Raw genomic sequence first — 22,329 nt, forward strand, 5'->3', positions numbered from 1 at the left:
TGTATTTAACTCGAATCATGCGACAATAACTCATGCCACAATAGGCTCCGCTCTTAACTACGGGCCGTCTGTAACCCAGTATTCTTAACCGGGGGACTACCTGTACACACATCTATGACACATTATGTGTTATCTATGGGAAAAATTCCCATCAGGATGGGACAGAGATGAAGTCATAATTTTTCCAGATCATATCAACATGGCACGCAATCCGCAGGCCGTAAGAGAATAGATCCGGCTCAGAAACGGTGCATGTTTGGACACGTAGACAAGAAGGGAGCCTGCCACGGGGGGTACATTCGCGTTCCCAGGTGACCCACTGTGGAAGAGGCTCCGATCTGCAAGGAGAAACTGGAGGCTGCCCAGCAAGTGCAACCTGGAGAGCAAGATGTTTGTTTCTGAATCATTTGAATGCCAGGGAGGGAGGAATGAACTGGGAGGCACCGAAGGATTAACTCAGCAGCTGCCAAACAGCCGACGTGACTTCATTCTGGGCAGAGAGGTTTCAGAGGATCCTGGCAGGCCCTTCCTTCTCCTTTAACCCCTCCCTGCATAGTGCGCCTCAGCCATGGCTCCAGAAGCAGCAGCAGCCAAGGGGCCAAGGTCAGCCCCGTGTGCACCCGAGGCTTGATATAGCCTGGAAACGCTGCTGGAGCTCCTTTAACCCCGGGGCTGGCTTGGGCACCATCTCCAACATGTGGCGAGAGATCGTGGCATACAGGAACTATCTGATCACCGTGCTGACTCCCCTGGTCTTCCTTCCTTTGCCGCTGGTTCTTCCTCACAAGGTACGTCGCTTTCCAGATTTGTGCCATGGGGGGACTTGAGCCGGTTTAATTCCAAAGAAGGAAAGCACTTTAAAAGAACAGAACGATTCGCTTTTGTGGGCATACGGGTGTGTAGCAATGCTTTCTTTGAACAGATGGGGAAGGTGCAAAATTGCTTCTTGGGTTTTATGCGTAGGTGGCCTCCAGGACTGCAGTGAAAGATAAACGAAAGCACATGCAGGGGAAGAAAGCTTCCTTGAGATTTCTAGTTCATGCTGAAGAGGCAAGCCAGGTTACATGTGGGGGATGAAAAATGGCTTTTCTCTTCAGCAGAATGAGAAGCTGTAGGAAGACATTTCAAGGGGGTTCTGGTTCTTTGTCTGCTGCTCCTTAAACGGTGGCTATAAGAGACAAATCAGGATGAGAGTTTGGAAACTTTCCAAGCATCTGCTGGTGACAGTGAGAGAAAACTCGGTGCCCAGGCAGAACAAGCAACCCGCAAACACGGCAAAGCCACAGAGCCAAATATAGGGAGCAAACATTCGTTAAAGGTGCCACTTCCCTCTGGCACTGGCGTTTAAGTTTCATTGGATCAGTTTAGTTCCTCAGCGTGTACTACACGCTCCCAACATACAGGCTGGCCCGGAGCAATTATCCTTAGAACCATAAACGACCTCGGAGACAGAAAATAAAGTAACACAGAATATAAACACAGGCTCATAAACCTGTCTAAAACCACAAACAGGCCTCTCAGAATGAAACAGCCGAACATTAAATCCAGAGGTAAATAAAAGATGAAAGTAATCCGCGGGGCTGTGCTGATCCACGGGAAAACTGCCGGCGAGAAAGCCAGCGAAGCTCCGGGAGAGGCCAAGCCCGGCGGCAGGCAGAAGGCTGCCCGGGGTCGGGGTCGGGGTCGGGGTCGGGGTCTGGCTGCGCCCGAAAAGGCCCTGGCCCCCTCGACTGCGGGCCGGCCCCACGCTGGGCAGCACCGGAGAGCACCGGGGCAGGGAGCGGCTCCTCGATCGGCGGCGGCGGCGCGGCCGATCTGGGGCCCCCTGGCCCGCGGCAGCGGCCTCACTCGCACCCCTCCCGGGAAGACCGGCGGGAGGGAAGAGCAGCCGCGGAGGGAAGCCAGCTGTGCCCGGGTCTGCCGGCCGAGCTCCCTGAAGCTCCGCTTTAAGCGTCGCTGTGGGACTGCTGGGGGAGAAGGACGCGCACCTTCCTTCGGCGCCGGCGGGGGGGAGCCGACCTGCCTTGACAGCTGCCCCCGTAATAGCTGCACGCCCTTGATGGCTCCTCGGCGCCCGGGCCCCTCCGTGTCTTTGCAGTACCATTTCCCTCGGTCCTGCTCGCATTTCGGCGGAAATGCTTAGCTTTTAAAGGCAGCTTCCAGACTGGGGAAGGCTGGCGCGGTCTTCCGGCTGAAGGGGGGCTGAGGCCGGCGCTTGCGGGCCAAGATTCGCCCCGGGCTTTTGCTTGCCGCTCTCCATATGCTTGCCACCCTGCGAGGCGAGAAGGCGCGCGTGGAGCCTGACGCGTGGGACTCAGCTCCCGCGATCCCCAGCCAGCGCGTCTGCCCCCTCCGGAGCTCCAGTCGTAGCCGAGGATCACGGCTGGGAGAAAAGCCCCTCTACGCAGGTTTAATTCATAGATATGGCCACACATGAGCATCATTGCCCGCCACTCTCCTTTTCTGGCTTTGAGGGAAATCTGATGTTAAAAGCTACATTCCTCTTCTTCTTCTTTTGATGATGATTTCATTCTCCCTTATTTTTGCCAGACCACCCCCCCCCCCACCAAAAAGGAAAAGAGTATAAATAAAATACACAATACACCAGTCAAAGAAAAAGCCCAGGGAACATTTTAAAAACTACAATGGATTCGGAGCATTTAGAGTCATCCCGGAATCAGAGGGGCTTCTCGTCTGAGCCCTGCATAGAATGTTCTCTGGGTGAGTGTTGATTCCAGGTTAGGGAATAACTAGAAATAATATCTATATATGTATATACGTAGATATGTAATCTTGGAAGGTAGCATGCTTTACTTTTGGACAGGAGTATTGTATAAATGTTCATATAACCACCACATTCAATATTCCCGCCCAAAAGAAAAATTGAACATATAACCTGTTAGGAAAAATATTAAAACAGTTAATAAATGATGGTGTCATTTGACTTCCTTTGTAATGTCTAGGTGGCTGTATTAATTTTTGGCCAAAGCCAGTTTGCATGTTCTTAAATACTACAGCTCCAGCAAAAGATAAACTTTGGTTTTCAAATGTCTAGCAGTAAACACCGAATCTTTTTCTTCTGCTGGCCTGATTTATACTAATTCTTCTTCTTCTTCTTCATCATCATCATCATCATCATCATTGCTACCGTTCATTCAGAAGCTCAGGGTGGCCTGTGTAGTGTTCCTTCCTCCTGTCCTCTCCCACTGTAACCTGTGAAGGAGGAAGGGGTTTGTTAAGGAAGGGACTGCGAGCCGGTGCAGTATTAAACAGACTGCAAGTCAACGTCAGGATTCATGATAAAGTCTCAGGATCATAGAAGGGTAAGGCTGGAAGGGAATGGACCTTACAGATCATCTAGTGAGAAGAATTCTGGGAGCTGAAGTCCACACATCTTAAAGTTGCCAAGTTCGAAAAACACGGATCTAGTCCAACCCTCTGCCCGGGTAGGAATAGAGTCCTTGGTTGGTGGCCCTCCAGCTTCTGCTTAAGGATCTCCAGTCATGGAGGGCCCACCACTTCCTCAGGCAGCCAGTTCCACTGGTGAACAGCTCTTCCTGTTAGGAAATTCTTCTTGGTGTCCAGCCAAAATCCATTTCTCGTTTAATTTAATCCCAGCGCTTCTTGTCTTGTCTGCTGGAACAGTTCTGTCCCCATCTTCTGCTTTGGAGGCACCCGTCAGGCCTCCCTGCCTGCAGTTTTCTCTTCTCCAGGCTAAACATACCCAGGGCTTTGTGAGTGTTTGCGTCTGATCCTCTTGGCTGGTCTCCCCTGGACGTGCTCCAATTTTCCTAATGTCCCTCCTGAACTGAGATGCATTATTCCAGGGCAGTCTCACCAACGCAAAATAGAGGTGCATTGAGGGGAAGTGTCCTCAATTCCTAAAAAGCACATTTGACCCAGAAGCTTTTGCCACCAGAAATAATCATATATTTATACTTTTCTGTCATGATCTTAAAGAACTGCAATTGCTATAGTTTTCTCTTAATGGAATACAATTCTCTCTGTGAATTATTGTTCTAGTCCCTTGAGGTTCTTGAAGACTTTCAGAAGAACCCGTTGTGCTTAACACAAGGATGAGATTTCCTTTCAATAAACAAAATAGAGACTTCCCTTAGCGACCCCTGACCGCCTTGGTGTAACTTAGAAACTCAGCAGATGGGAGATCACCAGGAAGTCTGCAGGCTAGGCTGGGAAGTTGAAAAAACATTCTGCAGGAAGGCAGACTGCCTGGATGAATCATGGAGTTACAAAATAATGGAATCCTCCAGTGGGAATCTTCACACCATCCCGGACAAAAGGCCGTCCACCTTGGCTTGAAACCCTCCAGGGCTGGAGCGCTCGCGACTCCAGGAGCAGGCTGGGCCACTGCTTCGTAGCTCCCACAGTCAGGAAATTCCTCCCGACCTCAAGTTTGGATCTTGCTCTATTGGTTCTCGTCTTACCCTTGGCTCCTCTGGAGAATAAATCCATACCTTCTGCCCTGTGACAGCCCTGTATGTATTGGAAGACGTGTCCACGTCTGCTCTGTGGAGCCACCATGCCTGGAGTCCAGCTGGAAGTAACAACCCCTTTCGGACATGCATTGTGGCGCAGGTCGTGGCCTGTCTTGCCTAGGAGTTTTGAGAAGAATGGAGGCCTGAGCTCAAAGCTCGGTCTGTAGGTTTCCCTTTCCCCATTTACCTTTCTGAGCAGATCTGTGTGCCTCTTCCAGAGCTGCCCCATGGTGTGGAAAAAGCCCTGCCAGGTGGACCCCAAATCAGCCGCCTCCTGCGTTTTGCACATGTTGGCTCACTGCAAAGGGTCCTGCTCCTCTTCTCGCGGTCCACAAATGATTAACTGCAGATCAGGAGCAAAGGCACTTTAAGTCTGCCCCTCCAATCCACCCAACCACGCTCCCTTATGTAAACTGGTACCCGTGGATCGGCCGGCACAGTTCGAGCCACCGCCACGGCCACAAAGCAGCCCCCCCGTGCCCCTGCTGCTTGTGCGCCGGTTCTGCTCCGCCAGCTTCTCCTGGGCTGCTTTCCCCACAACCCAGCCCCCCTTGCCCTCGGAGATCTGGGCAGGAAGGTTTCCCAGCGAATTGCTCCTTGCAAGGTGGCATTGGAGCTTTTCCAAAGGGAGAGAAGCCTGCCTGGCCTGGCTAGGGTGACTTTCTGGCTGTGAGCGGAAATAATAACTTCCAGCTTCTAATCGAGGGGACACCTCCAAGCCCTTTCCAAGAAGCAAAGTCCTGGCGAGATTATGTCTCCTCCAGCTCTCTTTCGCAGCTATCAATTTTTAAGCTGGGGGATTGCCTTGTCAACTCATCCAGGAACTGGAAGCTGCAACGGGCAAAGTCCACGCCTTGCCCGAGGAGAAATCCAGAGTTCGGGACAATCTTCATCATCCTTTCATCATCATCTCCTCAAACCCTCCGTTCTTTGTCTAGGCCTTCCTCCACGCTTCCCAGGTTTCTGAAGTTAGGGAGAAGTTAGGTGAACAAAGGGTCAGGCTGAGCTTCCCCTGTGCCGTCATTCCTTAAGCAAGTGGAAACAGGGGACCCCATTCCCCCCTAACAAGGATATCTCTTTAAATACCTTCTCAGTGCCAACTCCCCATCCATTCCAATATCATTTGTACTTGGCTTCCTACTGTCTTTCTGGCTTTGCCGGAAGCTCCTAACTTTGGCTGAGGCTCCTGCGTTGTTGTGGTTCTTCTGATCTAATTGTAGCTGCTGAATTTCTCTTTGCATTGCAAAGGGGCCCTGAGACTTTTTCCGAAGCTTATCGGTTCCTACGTTATTCGAGTTCATAAATACATCCGGGGAAATGTGCCAAGGAGGACAGTTAACCTGCCAATGGGTGAAACGCTTCTCCTGAAAGAAAAGAGAATCCACAGGCAGCTTCTTACATTAGGAGAAAAAGAGCCAAGGAAGAGATTATGAAGATTTACGGAAAGATGCATGAAAGTGGGGAGGGTTTTGCCTTTGGCTTTTGTTAAACCCAGCAGATTCTGGAGCCTCTGACTGATGCTAAGTTTGGTCTCTGACTGAAGGGGAGGTTTTTCTTTGTCCCAGGACATGAAGAACTTTTATAAATCTCAGAGAACGCCTACTAATCCATAAACATATTTGCAAATATAATAAAAGCATCAATAAAGCCGTAACAGCCCATAAAAGTACAGCAAAGCCACATCCACCTTTGGTCTGACCATCAGGCCTCTTTCTTTGTGTGTGTGTGTGTGTGTGTTGTGTGTGTGTGAGAGAGAGAGAACACAAGGGCCAGGAGCAAAGGCTTCCAAAGTGCAAGCACACCCCGCCCCCGCCCCCCCATGATTGCTACACCTCTAAGTAACAGATCAATGCCCTTAAGATTAGGGTTACATAGACAATCTGTCATTTGGACTCAGTTTTTCATTTCTTTCTTTCCCAAGCTTAAATTCAATTTCTGATGTTCCTTTATCCATGTGCAAATATTCAAAATGCTTGTGTGAAAACGTGCATACATTTTCTACAGATTTCTTCTAATGCTGTGTGTGCATTTTTGTCTGCATTTTGCTTAATGTGTGCATTCTGAAAGAAGAGTGATGGATTTTTATTACTTTCACAGAGGTATGGATTCCCATCCCTCAGTACTCTGCATTCTATAGGCTCTTTTGCAAAACCTGGTGAAGAATCAAAATATAGCTGAATTTAGGTTCGTGTCTTATTGGGGGGGAGGCAAAGAAGCTACAGTGAAGAGAAAACGTGAACCAAGGGAGGTCTCTTCCACGCCTGTGAAAGGCTCCGTTTCCTCCCTGCCAACCAGGAGGAAGAAGGAAGAGGAGCCAGCTTAGCTTTGACCCCACCTCCCTCCTGCCAGGAAAGGTGGCTTCTGCAGCAGTCACTGGGGCAGAACTGCGGTTACCTGGCTAATGACGGGTTTGGTCCACTCCTTCCGTCTCCACTTCTAACCCAGGAAGCAGCCCAGGTGCTCCACCGGAGCAAACACACCCAGGATCTGGGCACCGTTGTTTGCGACTGAAGAAGAAATGGGTGCCTTTGAAAGCAGACGATCACACGTGCACACACACACGCACACACACAGAATTGTAGCCTTAGAGTCAGCAGGAGCAGCGGGGCTGCGGCAAAGAGAATCCCGCAGGCAGACCGTGGCTGTTCCTGCCCTGCCCACCCGCCCCGCTGCTCTGGACAGGATTGCCACTCTCGGAAGTGGGGTGTTGCCCATCCTGGTGCTCCTCAGGGGCGTCTGCAGGGGTGCTTCAGAAAGCCAAGGCGGCAGCCGAGGTGGTGCCATCGGAGTGCTGCCCGTTCTTTAGGCGCGTCGCCATCTTGACCTTTTCAACCACACCTCGTGGACACCCCTGTGGCCGCTCCGTCCTTCTTCAACCGTATCAGTAGCAGATGCTCTGGGTGTTACTCACCCGTAAAACTCGCCTTCCGCCCTGCCTGGCTCAAGGGCTGCTCCGGCTCGGACTGAGGGGCTGCTCGGGAGCACCCGGGGTTGCAGATGGGGGCAAACAAGGCTGGCTTGGGCAGCAAGGGAAAGGGACTCTCCTGGCAAATGGGCCTGGCGCCGGGTGGCCTCATGGAGACACGCCATGGTGCAAGGTGGACGTGGGCCTCTCCCTTCTTCGGGGAAGTTGCTTTTGCCTTGTTCTGCTTGGCTTTCTAGAGAAACTCAGGCTTTGCTGGGACTCTCCCCTCCGTGCACCAGCCTGGCCCGATCCTGGTTAGCTCTCTGAGGTCCACCAAGGGCTGCCACCCAGCCGGACCTTCCGGAAACTGCTGCAGTGGGCAGACGCAGACCAGGGTTTCCCAAGCTCGGGGATTTCCAGATGTTCCCATTTCAACCCTCAGAATCCTCCGCACGGCCTCTGCGTCTGGGGAATTCCTGGAGCTAACGCCCTCATCCGGGGGTGCCCCGGTTACGAAAGCCTGCAGTAGGCAAATACTCTGCCTGCTCCCCAGCCCTGGGCCTCCGGGCGTTGCCAGGCACCTGAAGATCCCCAGTTTGGGACGGGCGCTTGTTCAGCCTGCGGCTATTCAGGCTCCCGAGCGTCCAGGGAGACCCAGGAGATCGGGAGGAGTCCGGCAGCCCCTCGTCCGGCCTTATTAAAAGGCAGAAGCCTTCGTGAGCAGCATCTCTCACGCCATCAGAGGCGGTGGCCCGGTTAGACTCACGCGGGACTTGGGTCGTACTTTGTTATTAGGCATTGTCCACCTTACTACTCTTTTGGAACAACGGTTCGTAATGGCTTTGCAAAAACCTGGAGTCTGGTAGAGCCTTTTCCCACTAGCAGATTTTATTAAAAGACAAGCTTTTGAAACTCATAAAAGCTTGCGTCTTTAATACAGTTTTAATAACATTTGTTAGTTGGAGAAGTGCTGCCCGACCGGCTCTGATTGCTTGCCATCCGAGACCGACACAGTTCTCCTCCTACAATGCCTCGATAAATCAAGGGTTCCACCTTCTTGTCTCAACAACCACTGAATGTATACTGTGGTTAATTTAATGCGCTTTAAAGGTGCATTAAAAATCCCCGATCTTCACTTTCCCCCTCCTGCCGCCAGGCCTGACTCGGAGACCAAGCCGGTCCTCGTTCTTCCTCCTCCGGTGGCTTCCTTCCTTCCTCCTTCCCCCCGGCCAGCCCGGGGGGTGAGGGCGGAGGGGCAGAATGCTTCTTAACCGGGAGGGGGGCCAGGCATGGCTTTGTGACGTTGCCAGACTCCAGCTCCCATCGGGCCCGCTCAGCGGGGCCAGCAGCAGGGGCTACGGCTGCTGCCAGGGCGCAAGTGTTCCTGGAGCGCCGGCTGCCTGCCCCGGCAGCTCGGCGCTGCCCCTTCCGTGCCCTGCAGCTCCGCAGGCCTCAGGCGTCCACCCGATGCCTCTCGCCGGACTGATCCTCTTGGTCCTCCTTCCCCCCAGGAAGCCCAATGCGGCTACACCATCATTCTGATGGCCATCTTCTGGTGCACCGAAGCCTTGCCCCTGGCAGTGACCGCTCTCATCCCGGTCCTTTTCTTCCCCCTCATGGGCATCATGGACTCCACGACGGTAAGGAACGGCAGCTGGGCAGAGGAGTGGGGAGGGAGGGAAGGAGCCCGCCCCAGCTGATGACGGCCTCCCCGCTTCCCCGCAGGTGTGCATGGAATACCTAAAGGACGCCAACATGCTCTTCATTGGAGGGCTGCTGGTGGCCATTGCTGTCGAGCACTGGAACCTCCACAGGCGCATCGCCCTGCAAGTCCTCCTCATCATTGGGGTCCGGCCTGCCTTGTGAGTCCTTCAGGAGATGGCCCTGGCGTCCGTCCCAGGCCAGGGAGGTCCTTCCCCTCCCATCAGTCCCTCTCTCTTCTGCATCCAGTCCTCAGAAGAGAAGCCCGGGCTGCTGCGTTGTGAACAGGCTGGCGGGCATCCTCCTGGCACCCTGCTCCTCTTTCCCGGCTGCCCCCGCCCGCCCACTTGGTGGGCCCTGCAGCTCTCCTAGGGAAGAGCCTCAGCAGGCCTGAAGCATCCGTGGGGTCGTTTCCATTGGGCCCCAGTGGAGCAGGAACGGTGGGGCTGGCCAGGTCTGGGGGGTCTGCAAGGCATGGTCAAAGAAGTCAAGATGGCGTGGTTGAACTCTGCTTGGTATTTATTTATTTATTTATTTGTTTGTTTATTTATTTTTCAAATTTCTCACCGCCCATCTCACTGCAGAGCAACTCTGGGTGGTTTAGAGTAAAAAGAATAAATATTCGTTAAAATAGAATACATACGAATTAAAATGCATTACAAGAAGACTTCCTATACAAATAATAAATACCTTAGATTCGGGGAGCGTCTTCAAGGCGCCAGCCGCCCCTCTCGCCCCACGCGAGTTGGCAGAGCCAGGCCTTCAGCCCTTTCCGGAAGGCCGGGGGGGCGGGGGCCCGCCTCACCTCTGGGGGGAGAGCGTTCCGTGGGGTGGGGCAGCGGCGGAGGAGGCTCTCCTCCTGGGCCCCGCCGGTTGACCTTCTTTCGTGGACGGGGTCTGCAACTGACCTCCTCTGCCTGACCGGGTGGGACGGGTCGATGTAATGGGCACCAGACGGTCCCTCAGGCATGTGCGCTGCGGCCGCCATCTTGACTTCAGACCATACCCTGTGGACATCCACGGCCCATTTAGGGCAGGGGTGGGCTGGTCTGGCTCCCTGCTTGGGCTGGCTCCCTGCCTCTCGTGGCCTCTCAGCAGCAGCCGGGATATCCGTGGCCCCCCAGTCCTCCCACTGGTCCGCTGTCTGCAGCCGGGAGCAGGAACTCAGCCACGCAAGGGCAGAGGAAGCCCGGCTTCCCGTGCAGGATCGGCCCTGGGAGCGCTGCCTCCCAGGCCGCCCCTCTGGAGTCTGGTGCGGAGCTTGGCGGCAGGATCGTGGCGTTCCTTGGGCCATTCGTCCTGCACGGTAGTGGCTTCCCGTGCCTGCAGCCCCGGCCCCGGCCCCGGTCCTCGGCGTGGGGCCAAAGAGAGCCCTGTGGCCGGGCTCCCAATCCAGCAGACGAGGCAGCGCAGCTCCTCGAGGGGAGCCGGGCCAGGCCCGCCTGGACTCAGCCCACGCCCTCCTTGCTCCAGGCTGCTGATGGGCTTCATGGGCATCACCGCCTTCCTCTCCATGTGGATCAGCAACACGGCCACCACCGCCATGATGGTGCCCATCGCGCACGCCGTCCTTCAGCAGCTGCACAAGTCGGAGCTGGAGCAGAGCGCGGCAGAGCAAGAGGGCGTCCCGAACGGGACCATCAACCGGGCATTTGAGTTGCAGGAGGCCCCCCACCCACAAGGTAGGAGCCCCGCCTGCTCCAAGGCTTCCTCCCTGGGCTTCTCGGTCTGCCGGGTCGCAGCCAACGGCTGGAGCAAGGTGGGCTGATCGGCCGGCCGGCTGGCCTGCTCAGCAGGGCACAGCGCTCGGTGAGGCTCAGCCCTGGGCGGCTGCAGTACTCCTCACGGTTCTGATTCGTGCCTTGCACTGGGAAGAGGAGGGGAGGCTTATCCGGTCCGCAGATGATAAAAAGGGAGCAGGATTGTTTAACCCCTAGAAGGCCAAACCCGTCAACATCATCGTTGCTAGTTTAGAGAAGTGGACCAAAAGCAGCTGAATGAAATTCACAGAGACAAGCGCTCAGGAGAAAGAAACCAGGGACACAGGCACGGGACGAGGGAGGCCCGGCCCGGTCACGCTCCCTGGGGCTCCGTAGAAGCACTGAACGACTTAGCTGCAGCTGCAGAACAGGCAAAAGTCCCGTTAGGAAGATCCAAGAGCTGGGGACAATGTAGTTTATTTTCATTCGTTTTCTTGTCCTTGTGTAGTCGGGAGAATTGGCTCCTCACCTTCTATTCATCCTGGATATGTATCCTATCCAAATTACCCTGGGGAGAAAGAAATGGGTGGAAGTAGAAAAGGGCATCAGGGTGGGGGAGCGGGAGGCTCCCCTGCTATAAACTGGGGACGGACAAAATCGTCTCCAACGGCTGGACGGAAAGTGGACTTGGACCCCGGTGGCAAAAGTCCCCCAGAGCTTGATGGAACAGTCCGTCTCTCTGAGAAGGATGCTCAGCCTACGAGACCTCGCGACGCCCTTTCAGGCCACAGAGCTGAGCCTTTTATTAGGTTAGGGCTATTATGACGACATCTCGCCCCTGGCTTGGATGAGCTCCCCTCCTGGAACGGCCCCTGCCTGATGTGTGTTCGCGCTGGCAGAACCGGAAGCCCCGAACCGCGCTTGGCGGGCCAGACGGCCGCCAGGAGCACCTGCAGCGGGCTGGGGCCGCTTAGCTCGGAGCCGTGAACCGTGATTTTAACCGCTGCTCCTCTGGCCACTGCGTGTCTTCGGGAGTGTCGCTGTGGCAGTTCAGTCAGTCTGGGCGCCCGCTGTTCCCTTTGGTGATCAGCCACGCTGGCAAAGGGAGTAAGGAGGAGCAAGCCGAAGAAGGAAAATCCATGCCGTAGGAAAAGAAAATGAAATACGGATGAAACTAGTTTACATCAACACCACCGGCTATCCTGCTCCGTACCTTTTCACGGAGAGGTTTTCCACCCAGTTCAGAGCAGGGCTGAAGGGGCTGGATTGGGAACCGGGGGGCGGGGCGGTGAGTTCTAGTCCCCCTCAGCTGGGGGGCTTTGGGCCAGTCCCTCTTTCTCAGCCCAACCCACCTCACAGGGGTGTTGTCGCAGGGAAACTAGGAGGAGGGAGCATTATGTACACCACCTTGTACAAAAAAATAAAGATAGGATATAAGTATCATCATTGGCCTCACCATCACCCTTGCAGGCCATCTTTGCTTGGACCACCTCCACCCACCCACCACTTTGAATGTGGCCTTTGCTCTTTGCCTTTCTCAGTGGTCCTCTCGCTTTCTGAGGACCTCATCAGCTCCTTCCTTCCTTCCTTCCTTCCTTCCTTCCTTCCTTCCTTCCTTCCTTCCTTCCTTCCTTCCTTCCTTCCTTCTCTCTCTCTTTTTCTTTCTTTCTTTCTTTCTTTCTTTCTTTCTTTCTTTCTTTCTTTCTTTCTTTCTTTCTTTCTTTCTTTCTTTCTTTCTTTCTTTCTTTCTTTCTTTCTTTCTTTCTTTCTTTCTTTCTTTCTTTCTTTCTTTCTTTCTTTCTTTCTTTCATTTGATTTATACCCCATCTCACACAAGTGAGAGGCTTACAAGGATTAAAGCACAGAAAAGCCCAGAAGTCCTAACCCCCAGCACCCAAGGGTTAGGCTTAAGGATAAACAATAACACACACACACACACACACACACACACAGAGAAAAAGCACACTAACCACCTGGCCTGAGGAAACAGCAACGTCTTGCTAAAGGCTAGCAGGGTCAGGGCCACCGAGATCTCGGGGGGGGGGGATGGTGCTCCGTAGGGCAGGTGCTGCCACAGAGAAGGCATGACTCGGTCCCATAAGGGGGCATGGCTTGACGGAAGGGGCCCAGAGCGTGCCCCCCTGCTAGATCTGTGCGGTGGGCAGAAACAATGGGAGAAAGTTTAGAGATCTGTTCAAGCACATAACGATTTGTCGTAAGAGTGGAGTTGGAACGGATGCCGTAAAGGTTAGTGCCCAAGAGAAGCATGAGTGAAAAGGAAGCAAGGATACTGAAAACGAGTTACGAATGCCCCCGTGCCCGCTCACCCAACGTGCGCTGCAGGTCAGCAGCCTGTCCTTTCCGAGTAGGAGCATTGCCCTGGCTCCCTTTCTGCTCGGCTCTCAAAGCCTACTTTAAGTGCTACGTCCCGTTTTGGGTACCGATTTTAAGAAAGAGCCCGAGAACCGGGAACACTCTAAGAGAAGAGCAGTGTGGTGACCCTGCGGACTGGGAATGAGGAGAAACTGAGAGGATGTCTGATGTTCAGCCTCGAGAAAAGCTGGGGGGGGGGCAGGACAGGCCGGCATTTTCAAATATCGAAATGGAGGCCATCCAGAAGAGCGTCAAGACCTGTCCTCTGTGACTGCAGGGGGGAGGACACAGCGTAACGCCTCAGCTTACGGGAACACAAACTCCAGTGGAGGGTTATTTCTTTACTGGTGGGTTAAAGTTACTTCCCGCCTTTCCTACGGGACCTCAGGGAGATGTGCTCGTGCTCCCTCCTCCATTTTTCCCCACAACAAGGCCCCGGGTCGGGCGGGGAGAGAGGGACTGGCCCAAAGCCACCCCAAGAGCGGAGGGTGGGCTGAACCGGGGTCCCCCCAGCCCCAGCCTGGCATCAAAACCAAGCAGCGAGAAAGGAGTGAGAGCGGTTCTCCTTCTGGGGAGGCGCCACCACCATCTTTTGGGGCGCTTTAATTTGGATTGCTGCACGAGCAGGGGGTGGACTGGGGGCCTCAAGGCCCCTCCCAATGTGAGACTCTATAACAGACAAGGAGACCCAATTCCTCATCTAGCCAGGAACCGGGATGACGAATCGTATAGACCGGGGCATCCTATAACCTAAGCAACTGTAATGATCGCAATCCTTGCCGCCTGTGCCCCGGGTGGCCTTGAGGAAGGCAGCGGGCTCCGCCACCCTCCTTGTCTGAGTGGCCAGGCTACTGGGAGGCCCCGAGGGATGTCCGTGGGCATCAAGAGGACTTCTTTAGAGCTGGACCGGATGCCCGCTGAGTGTCTCCACTACTGGGCGTTGGCAAGGCCTCCAGCCTGAATCTGGGTGAGCATCAGCGGGGGACGGATGCGCCCTCTCGTTGTGTGTGAGGAGGGGGCTCCTGGCATCCCCCCCCCAGAAGCTGGAAGCTCCGCGGTCCGTCCTGCCTTGGGACCAGAGCAGGGCCAGCATGTCTCCCACTGCCTGCTGCCCGAGAGACCCAGCCTGCCCTCCTCCCTCTTTGCTCATGCCCAGCTTGCTCAAGGGACCTTCTCCCCCTCTTGTGAAAACACTGCGAACGCAGCACACGCACATATTATATATATATTAGTGCAGGTGGTGGCAAAGGGGAAGGTGCCGGAGGAGCAGCAGCAACTTGGGCAGAAGCTGCAGGAGGACCAGATCCAGCTGCAGCAGAAGCACGAGACGTTTTGCAAAGGGATGAGCCTGGCCGTCTGCTACTCTGCCAGCATCGGCGGGATCGCCACCCTGACGGGCACCACCCCCAACCTGGTGATGAAGGGGCAGATGGACGAGTAAGGGTCTCTGCACCGGCCCTGGGGTCCCCGGCCACCCAGGCACGGGGTCTGCTTCCACCCTTTTTCCCACGTCCCCAGGTCTTTCTGGCCGCTGCCAGTTTCCGCGTCTCTTTCTCGGAGTTTCAGGGGAGACTCCAGAAGGGTCTCCCCACCCTTTTTCCCCATCACTTCTTCCCAAACAGCTGCCTGTGGCTCCTTCACACTGTCCGGCCTCTGCCTGCCAGCACAAGCCCCTTTGTTGAAGGGTGGACGATCCTTCACTTCTGGAGATGAGACCCCGCCGCTCCCCCAGGACTGTGTGTGTGTGACTGTGTGGTGCATGTGTGCGGGGCGGGTGTGCGTCCTTCCTTTTAATAGCTTCTCTTGCGCCACACCAGCTGTTTGCTTGCCCAGCCTCGGAAGGGCCGTGGACAACTCAGGGCTGCGCATTTTCTGGCACTGCCGTTGTATGACCCGTAGACAGTTTTGGGGGGAAGAAGCTGGGTGGGGCGCACTTGCAGAGGAAAGGCTCCGCTGGCCAAAGTGACAGCTGGTTTCTCCTCGCCAGGCTCTTCTGCCGCAACAACAACGTGGTGAACTTTGCCTCCTGGTTCACTTTCGCCTTCCCCGCCATGGTGCTGCTCCTGAGCGTCTCCTGGCTGTGGCTGCTGCTGCTGTTCCTGGGCTTGGAGTGAGTTTCTGGCATGGGCGGGAGGGTTCTCCTTCTGCCCAGGGGGCTTGAGGGACAGGTGACCTGGGGGGCCCGGGGGGCCCTCAGGCAGCACTTGGCCTCTCCGTCACCAAAAGATGCTGGGCCAAGGCGACTCGGCTTCCCGCCAGAGAGCCTGACTGGCCCAGAGAACCAGCAGGTGGAGAGAGCCCCTGCTGGCCCAGGGAACCTCCTGCTGAGGCCAGCACCCCAAGTGGCCCTTCCGGGGTCGCATCCTTTCCCCCTCTGGCCTTTCAGCTTCAGGAAGAATTTTGGCTGCGGCACCAGCGAGTCGGAGCGGCTGAAGTCTGCCAGGGCGTACGACATCATCAAGAGCGAGTACCAGTCCTTGGGCCGCATGAAGTTCTCCGAGGTGGCTGTCCTCGTCCTCTTTATCACCTTGGTGGTGCTTTGGTTCACGAGGGAGCCCGGCTTCATGCCCGGTTGGGCAAGTGCCGCCTTTAGCCACAAGGGGAAGAGGTGAGAGAGCGGCCCGTGTGGGAGGCAATGCGGGGCGGAGGCCCCTGAGCGAGCGGAGCCCCCGAGCTCTGGAGAAGCCGCCTTTGGTTCCCCCGCGGCTACGTCTGAGGCAGCTGCGGCCCCCCGGCACTTGGGCAGAAATGACCTCTCCTCCCCAGCCCGTGTCAACCGGAGGGGGCTGACTGATGCTGGGCTCTGTCCTTACAGTTACGTCACGGATGCCACCGTGGTCATCTTCATCTCGCTGCTGATGTTCCTGATTCCCTCCAAAATGCCCGGCTGCTCTTCCAGGGGCCAGCTGGAAGGTAAGCAGAGCAAAGAGTCCCAGGATGGCAGGAGGTGGGCAGGGGGGAAGGAAACGGCCAGGAGGGAGCCCTCATGACAGACCTTCTGGGAAGGGCCTAGCAAGGGCGTTGAGTGCCTTTCCCCTGCTTGCAAGCCCCTTACGACCTGGAGATCGGAGGGATCTGCCCGCACCTTCGCCAGGAGCCAGGCCTCCTCCTGCAATGCCCAGCAGCCGAGTAACACTTCAGCTGCCCCTATTGCACTGGTCTCTGAGCAAAGAGAGAGAGAAACCCTTCTAAGACCCGCCCTACCCGGGGAGAGGAGAGGGGAAAGCCTCAGCACCAGAATGCTGAGTTTAGATTTAGGACAGTCCCAGGAACAAGCTGTAAACTACATTGACTTATTCCCCCCTCTTCAAAAAAAACCAACAACCTCTAAGAAAAAAATTAGGCTACTTCTGACCAAATCAACCCAGTTTTGCCACTGGAGGAATGGAAGCTGGGAGGTCAGGCGAGGCCAGTGGCTTTTTCCATCTCTGCTGGCATGGCATCAGCCTCTTGCGAGCCCCCCCCAACACAAGATAACCCAGTACTACAAGGGGGAGGGTCAAAGGGAATTCAGTTCCTTGGGGGGGGAGATGGCCTCTCCAAATGAAGGCCTGGCTCTTCCCCCCGACTCTCTGGAGCAGAGCGGCAGCGGGAACAAGGGGCCCTGCCCGTCACGCCTAGCCTGTGCCGGTTCCGACTCTGCGCCCCACCTCCGCATTCCACCCCCGGCCCATTGCGGGCAGGTGGGGCGGCAGAGGGAGGCGGGCGCGCCCTTGTCTGCTTCGGCGCATGGGAGGAGGGGCTTTCTCCCCGCTCACCCCGCCCGCGTCTCTTTCAGGCAGCCCGGGGCAGGTCTGCGCGCCCCCGGCCCTCCTGGACTGGGCCACGGTCAACCGGCAAATGCCCTGGAACATCGTCATCCTCCTGGGAGGAGGGTTCGCCTTGGCCAAGGGCAGCGAGGTGAGCGGCTGCCGCTCTGAGAAGCCCAGCGGTGGGGCGGCCTCTCCTTTCCTCTGCTTGTCCCCGGCGGCAGAGGCCCAGGTGCCCGCACAATCCCCGGGCGAAGGGCCGGGCACGGCCTGCCGCTGGAACCCGGAGGGCGCCGCGAAGCAGAGCCCGGACTCGCGAAGAGAAGCCCTGCCCGCCACCAGGGGGCGACCGAGCCTCGCCAAACCCGCGCCCGCTTGGGCGCGCCGAGGAGCCCGCTTGGAGCTGGGGCGCTCGGGCGGCTGACCCAGCTGCCGGGGGGAGGCTGGAGCTGCGGCCCGTTCTCTACCCGGAGGTGCTCCGCAGTCTGTGCGCGGGCTGCGGGTGCATCTCCGATGCCCCGTTTTGGAGCAGCCTGACCCAAGCGGGCGCCTTCCGGAGGGGCAGCGCCGCAGGGGGTGGAGCGGGGCGGGGGGACGGATGCTTAGCTGCCATCCCCACCACTCCTCTCCGGACTTTTCCAGGTCTCAGGCCTGTCCAAATGGCTGGGGAGCAAGCTGGCCCCTTTGCAGACCATTCCCCACCCGGCCATCGCCTTCCTGCTCTCCCTCCTGGTGGCTGTCTTCACCGAGTGCACCAGCAACGTGGCCACCACCACCCTCTTTCTGCCCATCCTGGCTTCCATGGTAAGCAGAACAGGAGCTGCTGCCCCCCACCGGGGGAAGACCCAGCCCCTCTGTCTCTCGGCGCAGCCTTCCCCAGCTTTTTATGGAGGGGCTCAGGGAGCTGCCCCAAAGAGGGCCATGGACCTGCAGGCCCTGGATTGCCCTCTCAGCCTGCTGGGAGGGAGGCCCCCGGACCAGGCTGGCAGCCGCTGCCCCTCTCCCTGCCCCTTGGTCAGGCTCTCTCTGCCCTCGCAGGCCCAGGCCATTGAACTCAACCCGCTGTACGTGATGCTGCCCTGCACGCTCGCGGCCTCGCTGGCCTTCATGCTGCCGGTGGCCACCCCACCCAACGCCATCGTCTTCTCCTACGGCCATCTCCGGGTCATCGACATGGTGAGCCCCACCCCCTGGCGGTGAAGCTGGGGGCCTCCTCTCGCCCGGCAGGGGCAGAACCCTCAGCGTGGCCCAACTGGCCAGCCTTGAAAATCACAGGCCTCCCCTGTGGATTTCCCACTACTGGCCCATGGCTGGCAATACCATGGAGCCTCCAGCAATAGGCAGCTTCCCCTAAACATAAGATGCTGAGGAGCCACCGCAGGCGAGAGCTGCCACCTCTCCGTCCTGCCTGTGGGCAGGGCAGGAAACTTTGCAGGAGGAGCTGCCTTCTTTCACTCACAGAATAGCCTGAGGTATACTGCCGCTGGATATGGAGGCTCTGATGGCCTTGCATGTGGGATTCTAAGTGGCTCTTTCTTGCCCACCAGGTCAAAGCTGGATGTATGCTGAACGTCCTGGGCGTCCTGACCATCATGCTGGCCATCAACACCTGGGGCATCCCCTTGTTTGACCTGCACCAGTTCCCGTCCTGGGCAAGCAGCAATGCCACTCGCTGCTGACTGGCGAAAGAGGGTTACTCTGACTCTGAGCCTCTTCCCAGGCTCCCTGGTTTCTCGGGCATGGCATTGTCTCACCTCTGTGGCACAAAAGTAGCTCAGACCGACCCAGCCGTGGCACTGGTACGCTGCAAGCCCTTGTGGATGGCACCAGCCTCCCCGGCCCTGAAGGATCCCAGGCACGTCTTGTGAGAGCGAGAGAAAATGTGCTTCTCCTCCAAACCGCTCCTGTAAATGCAGCGCCCCATTGCCAGCAACACCGAAGACGGCCTGGCCCTGCTGATGCAAAGCTTATGGGGGACATTGGTGCACCAGCTCATGCACCAGCTATTGTAGCGCATTTCTGTGCCAGCCACAATCATTCTAATTGATTCTAATCCCCAACCACTGGATGCCATCTGTCTGCAGCTGCATGTCCAGAAACTATCCCTGGCACTTCCTGAGCAGCTGGGCTGCAGGTCCCAGGCCAGGGCAGGCCCTGGGGTCTCTCCTGGGCATAATGGAACCGTACCTTGGTGAAATAAAGTGGTTTTCAGCCAGTCCTGCCCCCTGCAGCCTGGTTCCTGGGCAGACGCCACTTTCACAGGAGTTTGGGGGTGTCGAAAGTGGACCCGTGGGACGCACGGGACCTCTTCCTTGCAGCCTCGCTCAGCAGGGGGAGTGGAAGCCCCAGCGATCGAGGTTGGGTCAAGCAAACGTGCCGGGGGGGGCGGCTCCAGCCCTGGCGGGGGAAATCTGGTCACTGTTCTGGAAGAGAGAGCTGGCTCTTGGCAGCCCCGAGCCCCTTTCCTGCTGCCCCTCTGGCTCCCCCAACTCCAGCTGAGAGCAAAGGGAGTCTTGCTGGCTTTGCTCTGGCCAGCGGAGGGCTGGGGGTCCAAATCTGCACCCTGGGCCCTGTCTGTCACCCCAGGGACACCCATCCCTGGGTCTTAACGCCTCTGCTGACCTTGCCGTCTTTCCCACTTTCCTGGTTAGGCTCAGTGAGCGGAAAGTCAGAACTGACACAGTCACACCCACGTACAATGAAAGGTGTAACACAGCCCCATTTTACTCTTTTGGCCCATTTAGTTGTAACAGATTGGGGTGGCCTATAAATGTGATAAATAAATTTGAACACCCACTTGGCCTTATAACATTCATTCCTGCAGCTCCAATTCTCGGCTCCGTTCGGCTTACTCCGCCATGGGGCTTTTTACATAAATATTCCTGCACGGGAATGTTTGCACTGAACCACACCCTCCCCCCCCCCCCGGCTTGATCCTAATCACACTTCTAGGCTGGTTGAACAAGTCCTTATTTGGCACGGGGAGAGTGTGCAGTGCCCCACGGGGAAGCAGCAGGTGCCTCCTTCGGAGAACCCCGGGCACCTCAGGAAGTCCCGCTGCCCGTTAGAAGGTCAGCCGCGTCATCCAGAAGCTCCCATCTGAAGGAAGCCTTGAGCAAAAGGTTTTGTAAGTCCATGAAGGGGAGCAGGACCAGCCCCACCATTCAGGTTGCCATCAAGGCCTCCATCTCTCCCAGTTATTTGAGGGCTGTCAGATCAAGAAAATTAGAACCTGGGTGTCTCCATTGGAAGGAAGTCCTTCTATGATGGCATCAGGATCCTACCAGACCAGTCCCTGGGAGAGACCTTGGAGAAGGAGAGGGGGACCTTCTGCCAAAGGACCCCCTTCAACTCAGCACCTGGGAGACAGTGCTGTAGAGCTCACAGGCACCCCATAGGATTCCCCATGTAAAATGGCAGGATTGGGAGGGGCACTTGAGGCACTTGAGGCCCCTATTTTATCCCCCCTCAATCATCCTTTCTCAAGGCTAAGCAGTTCTAGCCCAGTCGGTCATAGTCCCCTGGTCATCTTGGTTGTCCTTCTGTGATCCACTTTCTCTGAGTCCTTCTTAAAGTGTGGTACCCAGAACCAGACACAGGAGTCACGTGGAGTCTGATTAAAGCAGAGTTATATGGAACAATTGCTTCCCATGGTTTGGAAACCAAACCTCTACTGATGCATCAAGAGAGTCAGGATTTTTCTGGAGAGTTGTCTTCTCCTAAACGTGGCCGCTTACGGCTCCATTTCCTTACATTTTCTTCAAGCACTGCTGACAGCTTGCATTTGCTACAAAGACATGCCACGTTGTTTTCAGGCAGGAATACAAACATATTGCAAACTGGAGACCGCAGTGACTGCAGAATGATCTCCGTTTATCTACTGCTCTGTGGCTAGTGTTGATACTATCAAAAAAAGGCTTTTATTCTTCTTTTTCCATTCTTAGGCTCTGAGATTTACCAAGTTAATGACACTGTAATTTTAGAGGGGAAAACATGTAGGGACCCCTCCTTTCCCTCCTTGAACTTTACCACTGACTAGTTTTCAGGGATCTCGATTGAGAACCAGGAGCCTTATATACCTTCTATAATCTCTACATAACCTCTGCTTACTCAGGAGAAAGCAGTCACTCAGATATCCGTAATGGCAGTCAGCATTCTCCAGACATTTCCCTGGTCGTCAGAAGCTATTTCAGATTACTTTCACTCTTCACAGCCTCTTAATCCACGTGGCCGCTTTCTTCTCTCCCTTCCTCCTGATGAGCTCCACTGTCGACCTATCGGTTCAGCCCAATGAACTTGCCTCCTGGACACCCGCTGATTTCACTAGAAGGAAACTAGGGAGACTTGGCTCAGTCATACAGCCTCTGCTGCACAGTCAGTTCCGCCAAGGGCTATTGCAAAAGTCTGGGTGGCTACCAGACAGCAGCAAAGGGTTAAACCTGCTCTGTCTATCTCTGCTGCCCCTGAGTGATCATCCGGATTCTTGCAGCCCAGATCTAGGCGTCCTAGTTCAGCCTTTGTGGGATCTCCGTGCGGGGCTCCTTGTAGAGCTCCTTCCAGTCAGCTGACGCAATCCAGGGCCAGATGCGCAGTCTGACTTTTCAGTGGGGTTTCAGACCAGGACAGCACTGAGACAGCCTTGGTTAAACTTCTTGATGGCTTTTGGAGGGCTCAAGATGGGGGTGGTGCAACCATCCTGGCCCTCTTAGATCTCTTAGTGGGGTACCATGGTAACCTCCCGGACTGGCTGCAGGGTATGGGGTGGGGGGCACAGTGTTGTGCTGGTTCTCCTCCTTCCTCTGTGGCCAGTCCCAGTCGGTATTGACGGGGGAGTGGTCGAGCCCCAGACTTCTGATTTTTGGGTGTTTCAGGGTTTGATGTTCCCACCTCTCCAATTTAACATGAGGCTGCTGGGTAAGGTCATCTGTAGGTTTGGGGTATGCTGACAATCCCCAGCTGTACATCTGGACCCCAGGCCAAGCAAGTGATGCTGTTGAGGTCATGTCCCATTGTCTGCAGGCTGTGGAAGATGGGAAGAGAGGAACCCTACCAAGTCCCAGTGGCTATGGGTATTTGGGCCACCCAAAAGGAGACTTTCCATCTTCAGTCCTGAATGGGATTGCACTTCCCTGTTTGGGGCTGGTGTGCAAATTGGGGTCTTCTTGGACTTTTAGCTCCTTCTTGAGGAGCAGGTGACAGCTGTGGCCAGGAAGGGCTTTGGGGGCTCAGCAGGTGCACCGGTTGTGCCCATTCCTGGATCAAGGGCCTCCTCACGGTCACTCGCGTTTTGGTCACTTCATGGTGGAGCTACCACACTGCACTCTGTGGGGCTGCGCTGGCTTCACAGAGCGCAGGCGCCACCACAGCCCACCCGTGACTAACTACAATTTTCAGATTTTAATTGA

The 22,329-nt window shown here is 56.0% G+C and overlaps 1 protein-coding gene across 2 annotated transcripts; it reads left to right on the top strand.

The window, feature by feature from the left end:
* Positions 1–640: 640 nt before the first annotated feature.
* On the top strand, positions 641–19,139 carry SLC13A2 (solute carrier family 13 member 2). Of its 2 annotated transcripts, XM_007443010.4 has the most exons (12): positions 641–788; positions 8,913–9,041; positions 9,127–9,263; positions 10,576–10,784; positions 14,408–14,612; positions 15,163–15,285; positions 15,562–15,783; positions 15,991–16,088; positions 16,954–17,075; positions 17,567–17,728; positions 17,963–18,100; positions 18,472–19,139. In XM_007443010.4, exons 1-12 carry the CDS (start codon positions 696–698, stop codon positions 18,601–18,603), a joined length of 1,770 nt encoding a protein of 589 aa, XP_007443072.1. In that variant the 5' UTR covers positions 641–695; the 3' UTR covers positions 18,604–19,139. The 2 variants fall into 2 exon arrangements, with proteins under 2 accessions (XP_007443072.1, XP_025031925.1); XM_025176157.2 differs by lacking the exon at positions 15,562–15,783.
* The last annotated feature ends 3,190 nt before the right edge of the window (positions 19,140–22,329 follow it).

This window comes from Python bivittatus, unplaced genomic scaffold (genome assembly GCF_059951505.1).
Source record: "Python bivittatus isolate LINGU-HERP-01145 unplaced genomic scaffold, Pbiv_v1 ctg000240_np1212, whole genome shotgun sequence".
In the NCBI taxonomy this organism is placed as follows: Eukaryota; Metazoa; Chordata; class Lepidosauria; order Squamata; family Pythonidae; genus Python; species Python bivittatus.